Genomic DNA, 19,433 nt, shown 5'->3' with positions numbered 1-19,433 from the left:
ATGTTCTCCCCGTGCTGCGGGGGTTTCCTCCAGGTACTCCGGTTTCCTCCCCCCGTACAAAGACATGCATGGTAGGCTGGCTGGCATGTCCAAAGTGTCCGTAATATATGAGTGGGTGTGTGAACGTGTATGAGTGATTGTGCCCTGCGATGGATTGGCACCCTGTCCAGGGTGTACCCCGCCTTGTGTCCAATGCTCCCTGGGATAGGCTCCAGGTTCCCAGTGACCCTGTAGGATAAGTGGTATAGAAGATGGATGTTGCCTTTGAGCATGTTCTGTGGTAAAATGTTACAGTAGGGACTCGTAAAATCTCTTCCTCGTCCAAGTCCACGACGAAAACCAAGAAGCTTTTAACAAAAATGAGACAACTGGCTGTTAACCTGCACAAGTCAGGGTGATCACTGGGATGCATCGGGCGTGTATGATAGGCTTATAGCTAAAGAAATAGGGTTAGTTAAAATACTGATGGAAAAGCCCTAACGGTGCGTAAAGACGGACTACTCAACAGCTCCAAGTTGCAAAAGTGTAAAACTCTTATCCAAACTCTTCTACATTTTTTTTTTTCTAAACTCTAAACTTTTTTTCAAGACATGGTTAGAAAATGGAATAGTGTGCAGGAAATGCACATTCAGAAACACACAGATGAACCATGTGTGTTGTTAACGATCTGCTACTGGAGGGAGAGAGAGAGAAACAGAGACCCCTGGGGGCGGGGCAAATATGTTCTAGCCAGCATTTAATTGGACAAGCGCAAATCTAGTATAGAACGCGTCATCAAAAAAAAAAAAAAAACCTGTATTCCTAGAAGTGACAAAAATGTACTTTAAACAAGACTTAATTATTCTAAATGTAATATTTCTAGTTTGGGGTTGTTGTTTTTTGATATACTGTCGTGTTGGTGTCCATAACACCAAGGGACAGGTACAAAAAATTCTTAAAAAGTCATTTAAAATTTCAGGTGTGCTTCAAGGAAATATGAATATACATATATATATATATATATATATATATATATATATATATATATATATACACATATACGAATGATTTTTTTAAGTGTTACTGCATGTGAGAGTTGTTTTCTGCTCGACAATAATTCTTGACTCATCGTGGCTATATTTAGCGTCTTTACATCCGTAACACTGAGACAATGCTTCCTTTCCTCGCGCAATTAGCAGTCGCCTACTGAACAGTCAGCGCGTGCCTGCAGGAAGCCCCGCCCACCTAAAAAAAAAAATTAAATCCCAGTTACACGCTGACGTCAGCTACTGGACAAGGCGCGTGCAGCAGCGCACGCACGCACGCAGGTCACCTCGAGTGAGCCAGCGCGGAAAACTACAGCTCCCGGAAATCAGCCCGCCGTGCGCCTGCGCGTTTTAGCCAGCGAGAGAGGAAGACTACACGCGAGAGGCTCGTGATAGGACGCGCGGGGTAAGGACTACACGTCCCAGGTGGTACACCTCCCAGAAAGGGCATGCGCCGTCGACTTTTCAAAGGCTTTTAAATTCGCGTGCAAAATGGCTGCGCAGGTCGACTTGGTGCGTGTTAAAGTGGAGGAAAAGCCTAGGGACGGTGTGGAGGCGGCGAGCAAAGAGAAGAAGAAGAAGAAGAAGAAACGAGAGCACTCGCCGTGCACGGAGAAGAATTCGAGACCGGAAAAGGAGGCGAAAAAAATGAAGCTACATCACCACCATCACCAAAATGCTCAACAACAGCGAGTACCTCAGCAGCAGCAACAGAAGACTTCTCACGGGATAAACTTCAGCAGCAATGAGCAAGCGCCTGTTCAGCACCGCAATCACCACCATCACAACAACCACCACGGCCTGAAGAAGGACGCGGCTATGGTTTGGCCGCCTCGAAAGGCGACACCGCTGCCTCACAAACCTGCTCCCGCTCCGCTCTTCACTTTCACTCCGCTTAAAGTAGCGAAGGCCGAGAGCCACCACAGCACCAAGCCCCAGAAACACCCGGAGAAGGACCCCGTCAGGCTGAAACCTAAGAAGGAAAACGCAGAGGTTAACGTGAAAGTCGGTTCCTGTAAGAAGCAGACAGGTAATACAACTCTAAACCTTAAAGCTTGTCGCTGAAACTTTGTTGTATTTTATTTACCCGTAACAAACCCAGGTGTGTGTGAACGCCCCCCCGTGCGCGCGACTCTCTCAGCTTCACCTCAATTTGTTTTCATAAACAACTCCCTTCTCTACAGCTTTATACTTAAATCAGAAAGCTCAAAAAAAAAAAAAAAAAAGCTCCTAAACTTTGCTTTGAAATGTAGAAAAATCACCGGCTAGTGTCAACACTGGCATGTTTTGCATTTCCGTTTAATTTTCTGTGCCTGGAAGGGAAACTAAACTAAAATGACCAGATATGTGGCTGCGTTCACAAGCGCTCTCTGTTGTCTGTCAAAAAGAATCATGAATTAATTCATATGTGTAGCTGCTATTAGTAAACGTGTTTGCAGGCTGAAATCGATGTTGACTGACATTCAGGAACACCTTCGTGTAGTTATCCAGTCAGTCATGTGACAGCAGTGCAGTGGATGGATAAATAAATGAAAATCAGAGCAGGAGATTCAGGTCAGTTCAAGTGGTTTTGTTGTCATTTCAACCACATACAGCAGGTACAGTTCACAGTGAAACGAAAACAACGTTCCTCCAGGACCACGGTGCTACAAAACAACACTCTAACCACATGAGAGGATGCACAACTAGATAAGATCTACAAATAACAACACAGGACTGTACTACTAAAACAGGACAATATTCACAGTAAGTGACAGTGTAGCGCCGAACAGTACACAGTTTTAGTATGGACGTGTCCGATATAACGGGTACTGCAAGAGATAGGTGCCAAAGAGTAACAATAGCATTACAAATGGTATAAATGTAAACATAACATGCGTTGACTTAGTCTTCAAGAGATTAGATGATACCAAATATGGACATGGCAGTTATTGCGGTAGCAGCCGGGTAAAATGTATAATAGTGACTAGAAATTAAATCGTACACTTTACCTAGCTGCTACCACGATCGCTTTTTACACATTTTTACCAATTTACACATCTACAACAGGAGACCACATGGGGTTCTTCTCCTGTCAGCTGGGAACAGGAACCATGATGCTTCAGTTTACACAGACCCTCCAAATCTAAGCAGTTACTTTTCTGCTCAGCACGGTTGTATAGAGTGGTTATTTGAGTTATTCTCTAGTCTTCCTGTCAGCTCGAACCAATCTGACAGTTATCTTCTGTCGTCAACAAGCCTCATAAGTACCGCTCATTCTGATTTGAGTATTTCCGAAACCGCGAGTTTCGGAAATACTCTAACCAGCCCATCTGAAACCAACGACCACGCCACGGTCAAAGTCCCTGAGCTCACATTCCACCCCCATGCTGATATTTTGATGTGAACGTTAACTGAAGCGCTTTACCTGTACCTGCGTGATTTTCATGCACTGCCACATGGTTAGATGTTTGTAATAATGTGCAAGTGTACTAATAATAAATAAATAAATAAATAAATAAATAATTTTTCAGCCTCGTGAAGACTCAATAGATCAGAAGACCTAGTAACTTTCCTAAAACGGACAGAACCAGATACGCAGTTACAGCTCTTCTGGATACCTCACCAAGAGTCTTGATCAAAATGATCTTTATTTCTTCGTTCGCTGAGCAGAATGTAGTCTAAGCATTAAGGCTGTTCAAGGAGCGACGTATCAAATCTCGCCTAACTGCACAGAAACAAGTGTGTGTCTTGGGTTTTCGATGCTCGATGACACTCTTGATACTAATACTGATTTGTGTGAAATGTCATCAAGCTCTGTGACATGCCAGTCAACGTAACACACGTTCACGATAACATACAGTGGTTCAGATTGGAAAATATGTCAAATCCAAGCCGAAGTTTCGGTTAGTTGGCGCTGTACCAATACTCTGTGCTAGATTGGTACGTTCCTAGTTCTGATGAGAGCAGAGGGCTAAACTAACTAAACACGATGGTAATAAGAGGGCTGATGCAACACTTGCGACTGCTACAAACATACTGTAGACTTGTACCTAAGAACTACTGCTATAATCATAAAGACTATTATGTTCATACTGAACATCCCTTTAACAGACTCAGTACCGCTTGACAAACTCAGAATGATAGCTTTACCAAGCAAAGAAATCTAACTAGATTAGGGTAAAGCACATGACAAAGGTCATTACGTACCACTTGTGTAACTGGAGACATGCACCAAGATATTTTGATCTTTGCTGACTGCTTTAATGTCACACCAACCAACATTTGACTTTTCCCAGAGCCTAATAATGAGAATGGAAAGCCTCAGACCTTGGAGGAGTACCTGCTGAAAAAGAAGAAGAAAAAGAAGAGGCACCGGGAAGACGAGCAGCGCAGCAAGCGATTGCAGACGTCTGACAAGGGGATTCAGACCGATGACTGCTCTTCTTCTGCCGATGGCGAGACTGTCCTCTCCAACATCAAAGATGAAGCACTCGATCACGTTGGCTCGAACGAGGGTTCGGGTTCACCTTTCCTCTCGCATCATGACCACTCCATTCGCAGCTCATACCTGAAGACAAGCTCATGTTTTAGCAGGCTCATTCACGAGGAGGTGCAGCCCAATGGCGGGGCATCCATTCTGCACGCGTATGCCGATGAACTCTCGCTCTTGCAGCCTGGCGAGAAGGAGAGGTTTGCGTGCGAGTTCCTCGAGATGGCTTTTAGTGAAATTTCCAAAGGAGCGGCACGGTATGCACTTTCTGTGGTCCATGGTGCTGCTGCCTACCTCCCTGACTTCTTGGATTACTTTGCCTTCAATTTCCCCAACACACCGGTCAAGATGGAGATTCTCGGAAAGAAGGACATCGAGACCACCACTATCTCCAAGTTTCACTCCCAGGTAAGGAGAAAGCCATTTTGTTGTTGTTTTTTGACCAGTTTTTTGACCAATATAGTCAGTAATAAGGAAGCTGGAAAATAACTTACCATTTGGTCTACCAGCTCAGTTTGATGATAGGAACAGTTCATAAAAGAAAGGAGAAATCGGATAATAAAGGGAGCTAAAGCATTTTGAAGCCACCAGATAAAGGAGAGTGAAAACTAGCACATGCTTCCTCAGAGACTCCTGAAACCGGAGCATCTTTTGAAACTGCTGCTCACGCTACGTCAGAGAGCAACCGAACACACTCTGACAAAAGCGTTGTCAGCACTCTTCCGTCTACACGAGCTCACAGACACCCACGATTGGCTAACATCACCGTGATTGAATGTGGAGCGCGAGTATGCCATCCCTCCCACCCAGAGACCATGGCTAGCTTTGCTGTCTTGGATTCCCAGCCTTGGACAGCCTCCTCTGTTTTCAATACGACATCACTTAGGGGTGTGAAAGGGTATTCCCGGTTAATCATCGTTACTCGTTATGCACAGTCTCTACATGGAGTCAGAGAAAATCTGAAAAAGAAAGGCCAGGTCTGTCAGTATACTAACGCAGAGAGCTGCACGTTCATGTTGTGGAAGTTTGACTTGTAGATCTGGACTGTAAAAGTCTTGGGAGCAGCTGGTTTTTATTCCCATGCTGGAGGGAGAGGGTGGGCAGATACACCATGACCAAAATTATTTGGACACATGACCATCACAACCGTATGTGGTCCTGTTGCCACCAAACTGTATAGTTGTCTTTGTATTCTGTAGAATTAAGACTTCCTTTCGCTGGAGCTAAAGCCCAGTTCACACTCCACCGACAGACGCAGACAATCACCAACTTTTAAAAGCTTCCTGTTGGATTTTGAATGTTGGAAAACACGACCGTCAACAAACCAACACCAACAAACTTTTTTTACGGGCAGTCAGACTGATTGATTTAAAAATGGATGATTCTTTTACCACCATCACAATTGTACAGTTACTAGCGTATTTACGTGTCGTTCTCCGCCTGAAAAGACGACGAACGAAACGAACGCGGTCGTGGGTGAAGCCGGGGTTGTTGCGATGTGAGCGACGGGGCACTTGTTTACTTATTTATACAGAGAACTGCAGACAGAGGGTATAACCTGGCCTGGGCATTCAGAGCTGTAGCCCTGGAGACTTTTTCTTCAGTCCTGAATAATTCTCCACTTGGAGTGCAACTGCACATCTTGCTCGTGTCTTATTGGCGGACAGGTCTCGATTCTGCCCAACACTAGCTCACACAGTCAGCGTGAGGGGGGAAAAGTGGACATACAGGGTTGAAACTGAAACACTAACATCCTCTCATGCTGAACAGGAAAACAAGGCGTGTAAATGTCTATAAGAGTTACATGTTGCGTGATATGAGCAGAACATAAGGACAGCTGACTTATGCCACTTTTCTTTTGCATGGTAAGGCTCGACTCTGCTCGCTGTTTGGGGCTTTCCACTGTGAATAGTACGTGGTACCTGATACTTCTTTTAGTACCAGCTCGGTCGAGGTTCGGCGCAAGCCAATCCGGTACTAAACGTGAGCCACGCACTGAGGGAGTGGGGGATTCTCCTTAACCAGTGCTTCTGTATTGTGCCTGAATAAATGTGTCATTTAATATATATTTTGCGTACGGTGATTTTCTATTCATTGCAAATTATGTTGTTTATCACATTACAGATAAAATTACAACAAAGCTTTCTGTCTTAGATTTTTACATCTCGCTCGTTACCGATTTCCAAACAGGCGTTTATGGAAGTCGTTCCTGTCGCGGCTGAATCTTAGTCGTATCGAGCGCTACGTAGGTTCTACAGCGCCGTTATTTTACATCCTTAGTAGGCTCCGTGTTCAGTGATCAGGAAAGGCGTTTGGAATACGGCCTGACCGTGTATTTGTACAGGGCTTCGGTAATACAACATTATTCCTGCGTGAAGGCGAGCGGAAGATGGCACCTGTGTTGAGGCGCGCTAAACTGCAGTGGAAAAGCAAGCTCGGAAAAATAAAGCGAGCCGAGCCGTGCAGTGGAAAACTTGGCTTTACTCTGCATGGCACTGTAGCAGCTAAACCCATACAATGATGGCTTAGTTGTGTCTCCCCTTGGCTAGCGACCCAAAACTACCCGAGTCTCGTGTTAGCCAAAAAGTTTTATATTTTATCAGTCTTTTAGTCCTGCAAGCAGTGATAACACCCCAGGCAAGTTTTATGATAACTCCAACTTTTTTTTGCCCAGTTTTCACATTTTTTAAGCAACTAGCCCTCACATGCAAGAAAAAAATGCGTGGAAATAGTTTATTTAGAAGTATGTGCGCATAGCGCGTGGACTTCCGTTTCTATGGAAATTGCAAGGATGCTTGCCTCGTCGTCATGCCAACGGTTCATGCCCAGGTCAGGTTACATCAGAGTCTGTTGGAAAATCATACCACGCTGCTCAGACTTTAAACGACCCGACAGACGCAGATTGAACATGTTCAGTCGGCGAAAACAAATGCTGAAAAACGCCGACAGACGCCGACGTGGTCAACGTACTGATCCGACAAACGTGTTCCGATGTTGGTGTCTGTCAGTACGGTGTGAACTGGGTTTAAGAAACTTAAACCTGTTCCAGCATTACAGTGCCCCTGTGCACTGTGTAAGTGAGGTCCATGGCATGGTAAATGGTGCTTTTTTAACCTTCTACAAAGCGCTTTACACTGGTTCTCATTCACCCATTCACACACACACTTGCACACCAATGGTAGCAATTCAAGATTTTGGTCAGGGAAAAGTCATGGAAGTTTACATTTGACTTGGAGTGGGAACCCTGAGAGTATGACGCTCGTAGGATGAAAGAGGTACAGAGTTCAGTACAACAGAATTAAAATGATATTAAACAGTATTAAAATACCTGTAACAGGTGTTTAAAGGTAATGGGAATGACGTTTTTGTTTTCGCTGTGCTGGACTGTGCCTCACTGGTGTGAAAAGCACTGTAAGGGTACACCATTAAGGTGGACAAACACAGTAGGTGTGTTTAGACAGTGTTTTAAAAACGCTGTTGAACGGGCATGTTTTGCAGAGGTTTCACACTCGAGGGCAATATTCCTCTCCTCCACACTAATAAACGTAGCTAGTGTGATGTATTTACTTAAGTCTGGCATCCAGTGCAGTCCAAAGTGCATTAACCATATACGGAAGTGGATAGTGCCAAATTGTCCCGCGCTGTCTGGAAACTGAACGTTTTTTCCATGACGTTCTGGGCTGGACACTTAAATATTAACACACCACTGTTCTGAACCCCGAGTCGTGAGTCAGTTGAGATTTGATACTGAACAGCTGAGGATTTACTATCGGTCTGTCTAGTTTTAGCTACTTGAATCGCTTCGGAAAATCCATGAGAGGGCTTGTAGACTTTAAACAAAAGCACACACCGAATTCCAACCTCTGCCTCAGATTTAGTCCTGATAAGTTCCAAATAAAATGTGTATGCTCATCTAGGTTTCAGATGGTTTTACAAAGTATAGTAAAGTTTGAAGTAAGAGTAAGAATGTGAAAAAAAATTCCACCGTCTTCTCTTCTTTTAACTCGTATGACCCGAACTTCATTTGCATTATTTTGATGAATTTGCTGAATTTTAAGTGTGTGTGTGTGTGTGTGTGTGTGTGTGTGTGTGTGTGCGCATGTTTTGCAGGTGAGTCGAACATACTGCTCTGGGACATATCGAGCTGGCCCCATGAGACAGATCAGCCTGGTCGGGGCCGTGGACGAGGAAGTAGGGGATTATTTCCCGGAATTCCTGGACATGCTGGAGGAATCGCCATTCCTCAAGGTCAGCAAACTTCCTGTTGTTAAAATACAGAACAAAGTCTCGACGGATCTACTCAACAAACATCACCGTTGACGGTTGGCTCTCCCGGAAGCCGTGAACCACGAGTCGCGCACGCAAGCGTCAAAGCGCTTCGTCACGATTCAGAGATAATTAAGATCTCGTTATTTCGACTTGTGTTAGTATCTTGTTGTTTTTTTTTTTTTTTGAAGACTTGTTCTTATTTCGCCGTAATACAATACACACTAAAATCTAGTCAACACAACAAATGTGTATGAATTCCGTTTTGGTGATTTAATAATTAGCACTGATTATCATGATGCACTGTGAACTGCTTCATACTCTGCGCAGAGCGTAGATTTAGATAAAACTAAGATTTTATTTGATTAAAAATCGGTCTCTTTTTAACGTCGAGTTAAATGCAACACGACTCCCTCAGTAGTACTGCAGTGTTCTGAAAGAATAAGTGGTTGAATTGTGTATCCGTGTGTTTGTGTGCGTGTACAGATGACCTTACCATGGGGCGCCCTGTCCAGTCTGAAGCTGGACTGTCGCTCGCAGAGTGACGACGGGCCCATCATGTGGGTTAGACCGGGAGAGCAGATGGTTCCCACGGCTGATATGCCCAAATCTCCATTTAAGAGGCGCAGGTAGGCCTTATGCAACGTTGTAGTTTTTTTTTTTTTTTTTTTTTTTTTTTTTTTTAAACATACTCTAGTACAGGGGTTCTCAAACGTTTTGTGGTCGCTGACTGTAATATAGATTCCACAGACTCACTCAGGACAGATTTATATCATTCTTTAAATGTGTGCAATAATATTTAATATCCTTTTAATTGGATCCATTGAGGTTTTTATTCCTGAAATTTCCACTTACAGGATGTATTAGGTCCAAGTTGTTTTATTGCTTTGTTGAGGTTTGGATTAAGCCCATTCAATTCAAGTGACCTGTCAAGCAGGCTAATGACTATGAGACCTCAATAATAAATACACTGTACGGCCACAAGTATGTGGGCGCCTGACCATCACAACCGACAGTGCTTAGGGAACATCTCCTTCCAAAGCTATGGGCTTTAATAAGGAGCGAGTCCCCTCTTTGCTGCTGGAACAGACTCCACTGTTCTGAGAAGGTTTTCCACTAGATTTTGGAGCGTGACTGGGGGGGGGGGGGTTGTGCTCATTAAACCACAAGAGCATTAGTGAGGTCAGACACTGATGTCAGATGAGGAGGCCTGGCGTACAGTCGGCGTTCCAGTTCGTACCGTCGGTGTTCAGTGCAGTCGAGGTCAGTCATAGTGCTACAAAGGCAATGTGTACAATTGTGTGCTTCAAACATTGTGCCAACCCACATACAGGTCTAATGGTCAGGTGTTTGCAAACTTTTAACCATATAGTTTGCTGGTTTGTGATTTTCATAAAGGTAACTACATAAAAAAATCCTGGCCCCCCTGGCTAGGCTTCGCAGATCCCTGAAGGTCCTGAAACACCGCTCTAGGAAATGGTTATTATGACTTGGCCCATGAAGATACAAGTTCAGACAAGACTGAGCACCAAGATCGGATTACTCGAAAGGTTTCCTGTTTGCACTGCTCTCACGCACCTAATTCAGCGGCTCTCGTTTTCAAGCCTTTGATCTGTTCAGTTTTGTGTGTTACAGCAGTGCGCTCGGAGCTCACTGGTTAAGGTTAGGGTTCTGTCCAAATGATGTGAGATTAATAAAGTTAGGAATGTGTAGTGGTCGTCTGCCTCCACGCGGTACGTGTCTAGAACTGTACTTTAGTGAAGTGATGTAAACAGAAATCCAGTTTATAAGCAGCTTACGTTCTACGTACAGGTCCATGAACGAGATCAAGAACCTGCACTACCTGCCGAGGACGAGCGAGCCACGTGAGATTCTGTTTGAGGACCGGACGAGAGCGCACGCCGATCACGTCGGCCAGAGTTTCGACTGGCAGAGCACGGCCGCTGTGGGCGTCCTCAAAGCCGTGCAGTTTGGAGAGTGGTGAGTTTGGTTACGTTGTTTGCTTACTGATTACATTTACATTGTACACATTTTGTGTTTACAGTATTCTTTTTGAGGATAATTTTTGAGAAAAAAAATGCATAGACATTTTAAATTTTTTATTTTTTAATCTGTTGTTTGTTCCCTAGCGTAGTGGACAAATATATTTTTGGTTGTTTTGATGTTGCAGTAAATTAACCTAAAAAATAATCAATTTAACAATAAAAAAAAAAAATCAGAATCTTAAATTTATACCACAATACTATAAGTTGAACACCCACTTCGCAAGACGCGGTATTCCTGACGTTGTCGTTATCTCAGATAACGGCCCACAATACGAGGAGTTCAGGAGGTTCAGTAAAACAGCGGGAATTTAAACACTAAACACCCACAGAGCAACGGTATGGCTGAATCGGCAGTGAAGACCGCAAAGCGACTGTTTAAGGACCCTTATCTAGCTGTTCTGGATCACAGGAATACGCCATCACAAGGGACGAAAGCAAGCCCAGCACAGAGGCTGTTTAGCGGGAGATCCAGAACCGTATTGCCAATGCATAACACCTTGTTACAGCCAAAGGTAGTATACACACAAAAGGGACTGGTTGAAAATAGAAAACATCAGGCTGCATACTACAACAGACATGCAGAAGATTTGAATACACTAAAACCGGTATACACAGGCCTTTTCTTATTAAGTTTCTTAGCTCATGCTTGCACTATAGTCCTTTTCACTAGCGATCACAAAGCTTCTTATACACAGTCAAATGCTGTATTTAACCTGGGACAATTCAGTAAAACCTGAAATGCAAGCTCTGAGTCCGTCATTGTTGATCTGATCTATTTTTACACGGTGACCCGGTGCGTTGGATTTGCTGAACGTTGTTGGAAAGTGTCAAATTGAAATAAGAGTTTTTCAGGGTCCAGTAAGAGTGTGTGTGTAGGTTTAGGGGCTTCAAAACACCCATGGCAGGTTTGTTTAACTCTCGTGAATTAAACCAACCCTTTTCCTCTTCATGTCTCTGTTCTGTCTCACAGGAGTGACCGGCCGAGGATAACCAAAGATGTTGTGTGTTTTCATGCAGAGGACTTTAACGACGTCGTGCAGAGGCTTCAGCTCGACCTGTACGAACCGCCTGTATCCCAGGTAAGAGCAGTGCTTCTGTTCACTAATATGAACTCGCAGTCCAGTAGTTTGTAGTGTATATGGCTCGAAACATGGTCGTCAGTAGTCTGAGGGCAGTGAGAGCTGACCTGATGTTGAGTGGGTAAGGAGACTTGTTTGTGACTTTGCAGCTGGCTTGAGGGCCTCGGGAAGGTTCAGACCTGGGTCAATGTGTCACAATTTCTAGACTTTATGTGCGTAGCAGTCTGGGGAAAATCCATCGGATGTGGCTGAATTCTGGAAACCAGCCAAGATGACACACACAAAAAAAATAGTTTTTCCGCCAATATTAGTACTTAAATGCAGTATATTTAACCAAAATGACACGGGAATGTTTTTATTTAGGTTACTTTCTATGACGCCTTGGCGTCCGTCTGTGCATAGATCACGTTGGGTTAAGAGCCAGTTTAACAAACGGAGCGGTGAATGTAGTCAGTGTGCCTAAAGATGTCTTGCTAACCAAGTGTGCTTTCCTCACGATTTGATGAAGTTGTTGGATAGTCACGTGCTGCAGCGGAATGAACATGTACCTAATCAAATGCTGGCTGTCAAAACACCAGATATGCTACGGCACTACCACCACATCAAAACAGAAACACTTACACCAGGGGTGCTCGTTACATCGCAAGACAACTACTGGTCCATCATCTTAATAGGTAAAAAAAAAAAAAAAAAAAGTGTGAGAAATTACACGATGTGGCGACGGGGGGCGTGGTCGAGCGTCAGCTGTGGATGGAGAGGAGGCAGGTTGAACTGTGCTTTCAGTGACTCCCATAACGAGAGCGCGTGCGAGAGAGACCGACGCCGCTTATCGGAGCTTGCAAAACATGCGCACGCGCCAAGAAGTGTGAACTGTCCATAGGCCTAATGATTTATAAACGATATCTACAATTCTCTGCCATCATACGCTTCAGATCATATACGGTTACCGTAACAACCAATACCCAGTACAGCAGCTAAAACATATTACGGTTGCAAATCCTAAAGCGCGGACAAAGCGGAATCACCACAGTTTCCCTCAGAATGGGAGCAAGATTTGTTCCTTTGCAGTGACTAATTCAAAATGTGTGTCTAATCTGTCAAAAACAAACAAGACATACGTTTTGTTATATATCATGAAACATATAAAACAAATCTCTCCAAATAATTTCTCAAACTCCAAATTTAGAGTGTATGCGCATGTTTTACATGGTGGATCTTACCATAATAATATTAATAACAATGAAATGAAATAGTAGATCCCTTGTCATAGAAGTGTGAGCACCCCTGGATTATACACTGTGCACCAAAGACTGTACAACATTTTAAAATGTTAAATGACCAAATAAACCGATATTAATAACAAGGAATTTAGCCTACAGGACAGACGTGAATGAATCAGTGATTATTTTCCTGCCAGTGATGTGAAGAGAGATGGGCGATGAGGAGGCTCAAGTTTAAATGCAGTGCTTTACCTTCTATTATATACAGTATAACAGAAAATGTGAATGATTTTCCCAGGCTGATTTTTCCCAGCTATTAGAATCTGATTTAAACGCATTTCACCCTGTTTGTAGATGCATTGGACATGAGGCACGACAGAGTAGCAGAATACACTCTAGTTCTAGTGCAGATAAATAAGAGGATTGGTCTCTTGAATTTGTTGGAAAATGAGACCGTGGTCTCTTTTATATGTGTAATGGCCACTGATTGTCATTAGAAGCATTCAGAAGGTCCCAGCAGCACAGATTGCAGTAGTAGCTCAACTCATGATTCGTATCGCAATATTGGAACTCCCATAATGCCCCTGTGCCCTGCAGTGTGTGCAGTGGGTGGACGATGCGAAGTTGAACCAGCTGCGGCGCGAGGGCATCCGGTACGCGCGCTTGCAGCTGTGCGACGATGACATCTATTTCATCCCGCGCAACGTCATCCACCAGTTTAAGACGGTGTCGGCCGTGTGCAGCCTGGCGTGGCACATCCGCCTCCAGCAGTACCATCAAGAAAAAGAGCCAGAGGAAGCACGCAAACCCAGCTCGCCCATGCCTGACAAGCCTGCTGACCAGCAGTCGGACACGGTGCACCCACCTCAAGCGGACACTTTGCGCCCAGAGAGCGCACCTTCACTCGACACCACTTCTGAAGCTCCGACAGTTCCTCAGGCTTCCCTCCACCCAGCTCCAGGTGACTCCCTCAGCAGCAGCAACCTTCACTGATTTCTACAGGTGACTGATGATGATTAACAGGTGATCAGTTTCACCTGTTAATCCATTTAACAAACTTGACTGACATTCCAGGAACGGATTTGGACTGTCCAACAAAAGCAAGACTCTAAAAGTCTGACGAATATGAATATATATATATATAATATTTTATTTTATTTTTCTTTTTAAAAGAAAAACATTTTGTTTAAGAAACAACCCCTGTAAGTACTTCTTAATTTTTTTTTCACTCAGCCAAAATATTTAATTTTAATAATCTTGTTTTGCTGATTTGTTCAGTATTGTTTTATATTCGTTTATATCTGAAATGGAGCTTCTTTCAAGAGGAAATCTTCATTATCGTCTACCAAACTGTGCATCATGTGGATCAGTTAATTGGTTTTTGCAAAAAGGAAGAAGTGCCTATCAACAATCATGTCTCCTAAAGAAGAACAATGTCCTGTTCATTTCTGTGCTTATTTGTTTAAAAATTTCAATGTATTTTATCCCAGTTGGAGAATCGATATCCGTGATTTACAGAGAAGGATTGATTCTGAATTTGTTTTATGATGTCCAGCATGGAAAGAAAATTTGTGTCCAAACGAGTAATAAAATAACAACTGTTCCCAAAGAGTTCCCAAAGGCTGTGCAAAGCTGGATCTTGAGATGTTTAACTGTCTAATTTCCTAGCAATGGCTTCTCTCTCTGGACGTTTCTTTGATACGAATTTCTCAGGGTCTCTCTTCATTGGAGTTTTTTTTTTTATTTTTATTGGACATTATGGGTAAATTTGTTACAGTGCCACAACTGGATCATGTTTATAACAGGAATACATGTGTACTGCACAAGTCTTTCACTAAAGCTTCCTCTGAATTTACTTTCAGATGCAGATCACAAGCTCAAATATGTTTTTATAAAAAAGAAGAAAAGAAACATTTCTTAAGTTGGCGTGTATTAATTAAATGACTCATGTGCTAAACCATTAAAAGGTTAATCAGGGGTGGACAAATCAGCAGCCCGGACACCTAGGACAAGCAGATTTATTCATTCCATGTTGGCCATGATGAGTTGGGCAAAATTCAGCAACCAGAACAGAAACAAAACCTACTACTCCTTTTCGGTTTTCCAAAAAAAAAGGTTTACTTTGGTGTGCAGGATTTGTTTAAGCTTCACAGTGGTGCTCCAGCACACCGTACGCACTACACACACACACCACACAAGACACAATCTGGCTAACGATAGAAAAATTGTTTTTGTTTATTTATTTTTTATGGATGACACAATCTTTTGGGAATCAGGAACATCGCTACCTAATCATATTGACAGAAAATACAGACACTAGCTAGACTCAAATAAATATATACTGACGGGACAAAGGACAGAGCAGTAAGCACAGAACAAATCTTAACGCTCCTCAAATACTGACTTTTCTCTCGTTTCAATTCATTTGTGTTAGTGGTGTGAACCTCAGATTTACAGATACGGATCAGGCAAACGATGCGGTGCAATTTTTTTCCTTTTTAAAGGAAAAACTTTTTGCTCAAGAAACAACCCCTGTAAGCACTTAATTTTTTTATTTATTTTTTCACTCCGCCGAAGTATTTCATTTTCATCGTTAAATATACTAAAACGGATAATCTGATGCGGTTTGATTTAGTATTTTCTAGTAGATACGTGAACAACTTTGTTCAGAACCTGTGCTAGGCCAACCGTTAATTCATGTGACTCGAGTGATGGTGTTGTAGAGAGAGGCTATATTAAGTATCACCATGCTAGCGAATTATATATTATATTATTTACATTATATTATTATTTGTCGGTCCTTTTTCGAATCGATTTGTATTCAGTTTATGATCGTTCCAGATCATCCAATCGTTCCATCCCTTCTATGTATCAATAAACTTAGCTACCTTTTTGTTTTTTATAAAGTCTAGTTAGTTTCCAGGTAACCAAAACCTAGGACTGGGCAGCACACTATTCTAGCTAATATGGATCTGATTTTTCCACCCCTGCATATTGGATCCTCATTATTGTCAGAGTGTCTCATTATATATATATATATCTCAATCAACACTCAAATTATACAAATGTGAACCTTTTTTAAACCTGAGCTTCCTCACTGGCTGGTAGATTTGCCTTTTTGGTCACTGGCCAGTTTCCTGTTTGTCAGAACTGATGGTTGCAATTTCTTTCCCCCAAAACGTTTATTTGACACGGCACTCGTTTACCTCTTTGGAAACTAGCCCGAGTTTCTAAAACGTCATTCATGAAGGAAATGATGACGAGTCTTTTAATGACGCAACGTTTTACGATGTACTGTTTTTACTCATGACTGCTTCTGTTCTAAAAGCCCTCATTTCCTAAAGTGTTTATCTTATTTATGTATGTTAATAGGAGATACAGGATGTTTTTGTTTCTTCTGTGAATTTGAAAGGTAGAACTGAACATTTTTAGGAAATGTAGAGAGCAAGTAGTCGGTGCTGTTTTTACCATTTCTGTGTTGCACATGTCGCTAAGGTCATCATTTAACACTGAAATGACTTTTATGACTGTACAGTAACCCTTTTTTTTTTTTTTTTTATTTTTTTAAAATTAAACCTAACTGTGTGTCATCTGTTAACATCCAGCTTGGAATGTAATTTATTTTTACACCAGCAAGACAAATTGTTAAAGCTTGCTGCATCGGTCACTTACTCAATTTTTTGACATTGCTATAACTTTTTAACCTTGTCTCATAGTCTAGGAAATCAAAATGTAGGTTTTCAAAAAAACACAACAGCTACAAAAAAAAGTGTACCTACACCTGGCTCATGGTTGGCATTTAAAAATTAAAAAAAAAAAATAATCATGTTCTTATAAAAAAAAAAAAACCAAGCAGGTTCCGTATGCAATATGCTAAGAAGAATATTTCTCAGTCCCGAATGTTCTACTGAATGGGACGCAGGGGTCGTGAGCGTTTTAAAGTCTCCACAATAATGTGCTTTGTGAGCATTGTGATATTGTCGAACTGATGATCGGTTAAACACGTCTTTCTCTGATGCAGTAATCGCCTCGTAGATCCAAATGAGTGCCTTTTTACACGTCTAACACTCAGCGTGTGTTCTTACTCGGAGGTGTCGGACACGGCGGCGCTGCACAGAGTCAAGTCTAGCAATAATTTCTCTACTCGTGATTTAGCTAGACCTTTAGTCAATCTGTACCAAGAGTAACTTATTTCATCTAAAAACAGGTGAGAAATGTAACTGTTGGCTGTTGTAAAACGTTTCTTTCAGGACTATTTTTTGTGTCTCGCATGAATTCCAGCAACGATGCGAGTTTAATAATCACTTCTTATGGTGCATTTTCTGGAAAGAATGAAATTCCAACCTGGCAATTTTAGCAGCTTGCCTTTTTTTTTTTTTTTTTTTTTTTTTTTTTTTTTTTTTTTTTTTTTTTTTTTTCCCTCAATAAACCCTTCCCCTGCAAATTAATTACATCCCATGTACACACAATGTGTTACTTCTGACTACTGGCAGCTATTTTATTTTTTTTTTAATGTATACATATATTTTTTTGTCATTGTTGATCAAAATGATTAACCCCGCCCCCCCCTTTCTTTTAAATAATTCTTTGCACTATAGGAAAATCCGCTATGGAATCAATGGCATGCTTTGTGTGAATTACATTTAGCGTCACTAATTGCTGTTGTTAATGTTTGTTTTTCCGTATTCCTTAAAAGACACAATGTAAATAATCAGCGATGTTTTAATAGAACTGTTCTGTGTACATTCTTAATCATGTGTATAAAGACATACAATGGAATGCATAGACCTTTTTCTTGTATTTTTTTAAATAAATCATTTTATGAGTGCAGCAAAGTTTCTTGGGTTTTTTTTTTTTTGTTTTTTTTTTTGGTTTGATTTTTTAAAATTTTATTTTACATTATGCACACAATGTTCAGTGGAGGCTGAAAACACACCAACCTTTGATCATACAACAAAGCAAAGCAACAAAGTTTTGTTGTAATCCAGGTACAATTTTTTTTTTTTGGTACATTGGATCATGCCTCGGGATCAAAGAATCCCCAGTGTAAAAGTGATCAAAGAATCCCCATTTTTTACATTTATATTTCAGTGTCAAAGTTCATGCCCTTGCAATATCATAACCATAACATTTGGATCACCATCTTTATGGTCTCTATTAAAAATATTGTTTAATAGCTACGCCATTTTAAAGATAAATTGAGAGGGGTTGTTTACTAGCAGCACACAACAGCAACCAACATAAACAGAGTGAAAGAAAATGCTTAAGGCTAAGTATAGTTGCTTGTTTTAATTCAGTATTGAAGAGTACCAAAAAATGGTCTTAATGCATCCCTAGTCTTGATCATTAAAAAAAAAAGTTGTACTGTAATTGAAGACCCATGATGACTTCATACAATACTTTATCAACATTCTCAAGAACGATGAAATACTTTCCCCTGAGGATGTGAGGATATGCCTCTATAACAGCATACCATGATAATGTGCAACCATACCATTACTGATTATCTACATAAATTCATATACAGTAGTGCTTGAAAGTTTGTGAACCCTTTAGAGTTTTCAATATTTCTGCTTAAATATGACCTAAAACATCATCAGATTTTCCCACAAGTCCTAAAAGTAGATTAAGAGAACCCAATTAAACAAATGAGATAAAAATATTATACATGGACGTTTATTTATTGAGGAAAATGACCCAATATTACATATCTGTGAGAGGCAAAAGTATGTGAACCTTTGTTTTTAGTATCTGGTGTGACCCCCTTTGTGCAGCAATAACTGCAGTAAATGTTTGCGGTAACTGTTGATCAGTCCTGCACATGGGCTTGGAGGAATTTCAGCCCGTTCCTCAGTACAGAACAGCTTCAACTCTGGGATGTTGGTGGGTTTCCTCACATGAACTGCTTGCTTCAGGTTCTTCCACAACATTTCTATTGGATTAAGGTCCAGACCATTCCAAAACATTAACTTTATTCTTTAACCATTCTTTGGTAGAATGACTTGTGTGCTTAGTTCACAGGCAGATATCCTGATATTTTCCTACTACAATTCACAGTATCAATCAGAATTTATTGTTCCATCAATGATGGTAAGTCGTCCTGGCCCAGATGCAGCAAAACAGGCCCAAACCATAATACTACCACCAGCATTTTTCACAGATGGGATAAGGTTCTTATGCTGGAATGCAGTGTTTTCTTTTATCCAAATAAGACCCTTCTCATTTTAACCAAAAAGTCCTATTTGGTCTCATCTATCCACAAAACATTTTTCCATTAGCCTTCTGGCTTGTCCACCTGATCTTTAGCAAACTGCGGCAATGTTCTT

At 41.6% G+C, this 19,433-nt stretch overlaps 1 protein-coding gene across 1 annotated transcript; it reads left to right on the top strand.

The window, feature by feature from the left end:
• The first annotated feature begins 1,324 nt into the window (after positions 1-1,324).
• LOC128619052 (lysine-specific demethylase 9) lies at positions 1,325-17,519 on the top strand. The gene is made up of 7 exons (XM_053642902.1): positions 1,325-2,055; positions 4,304-4,905; positions 8,608-8,745; positions 9,250-9,392; positions 10,576-10,743; positions 11,779-11,887; positions 13,705-17,519. Exons 1-7 carry the CDS (start codon positions 1,518-1,520, stop codon positions 14,098-14,100), a joined length of 2,094 nt encoding a protein of 697 aa, XP_053498877.1. The 5' UTR covers positions 1,325-1,517; the 3' UTR covers positions 14,101-17,519.
• The last annotated feature ends 1,914 nt before the right edge of the window (positions 17,520-19,433 follow it).

Source organism: Ictalurus furcatus, chromosome 15 (assembly GCF_023375685.1).
Source record: "Ictalurus furcatus strain D&B chromosome 15, Billie_1.0, whole genome shotgun sequence".
NCBI classification, from domain to species: domain Eukaryota; kingdom Metazoa; phylum Chordata; class Actinopteri; order Siluriformes; family Ictaluridae; genus Ictalurus; species Ictalurus furcatus.
The sequence above is the reverse complement of the archived record's forward strand: the minus strand, read 5'-3'. Positions and strand labels throughout refer to the sequence as shown.

Excerpts from the sequence above, each read along its gene's own strand:
- LOC128619052 (XM_053642902.1), top strand. The coding sequence starts at position 1,518 with ATGGCTGCGCAGGTCGACTTGGTGCGTGTTAAAGTGGAGGAAAAGCCT. Across the intron at positions 2,056-4,303 it reads TTCCTGTAAGAAGCAGACAG|AGCCTAATAATGAGAATGGA; the intron begins GTAATACAACTC and ends GACTTTTCCCAG. Across the intron at positions 4,906-8,607 it reads TCTCCAAGTTTCACTCCCAG|GTGAGTCGAACATACTGCTC; the intron begins GTAAGGAGAAAG and ends CATGTTTTGCAG.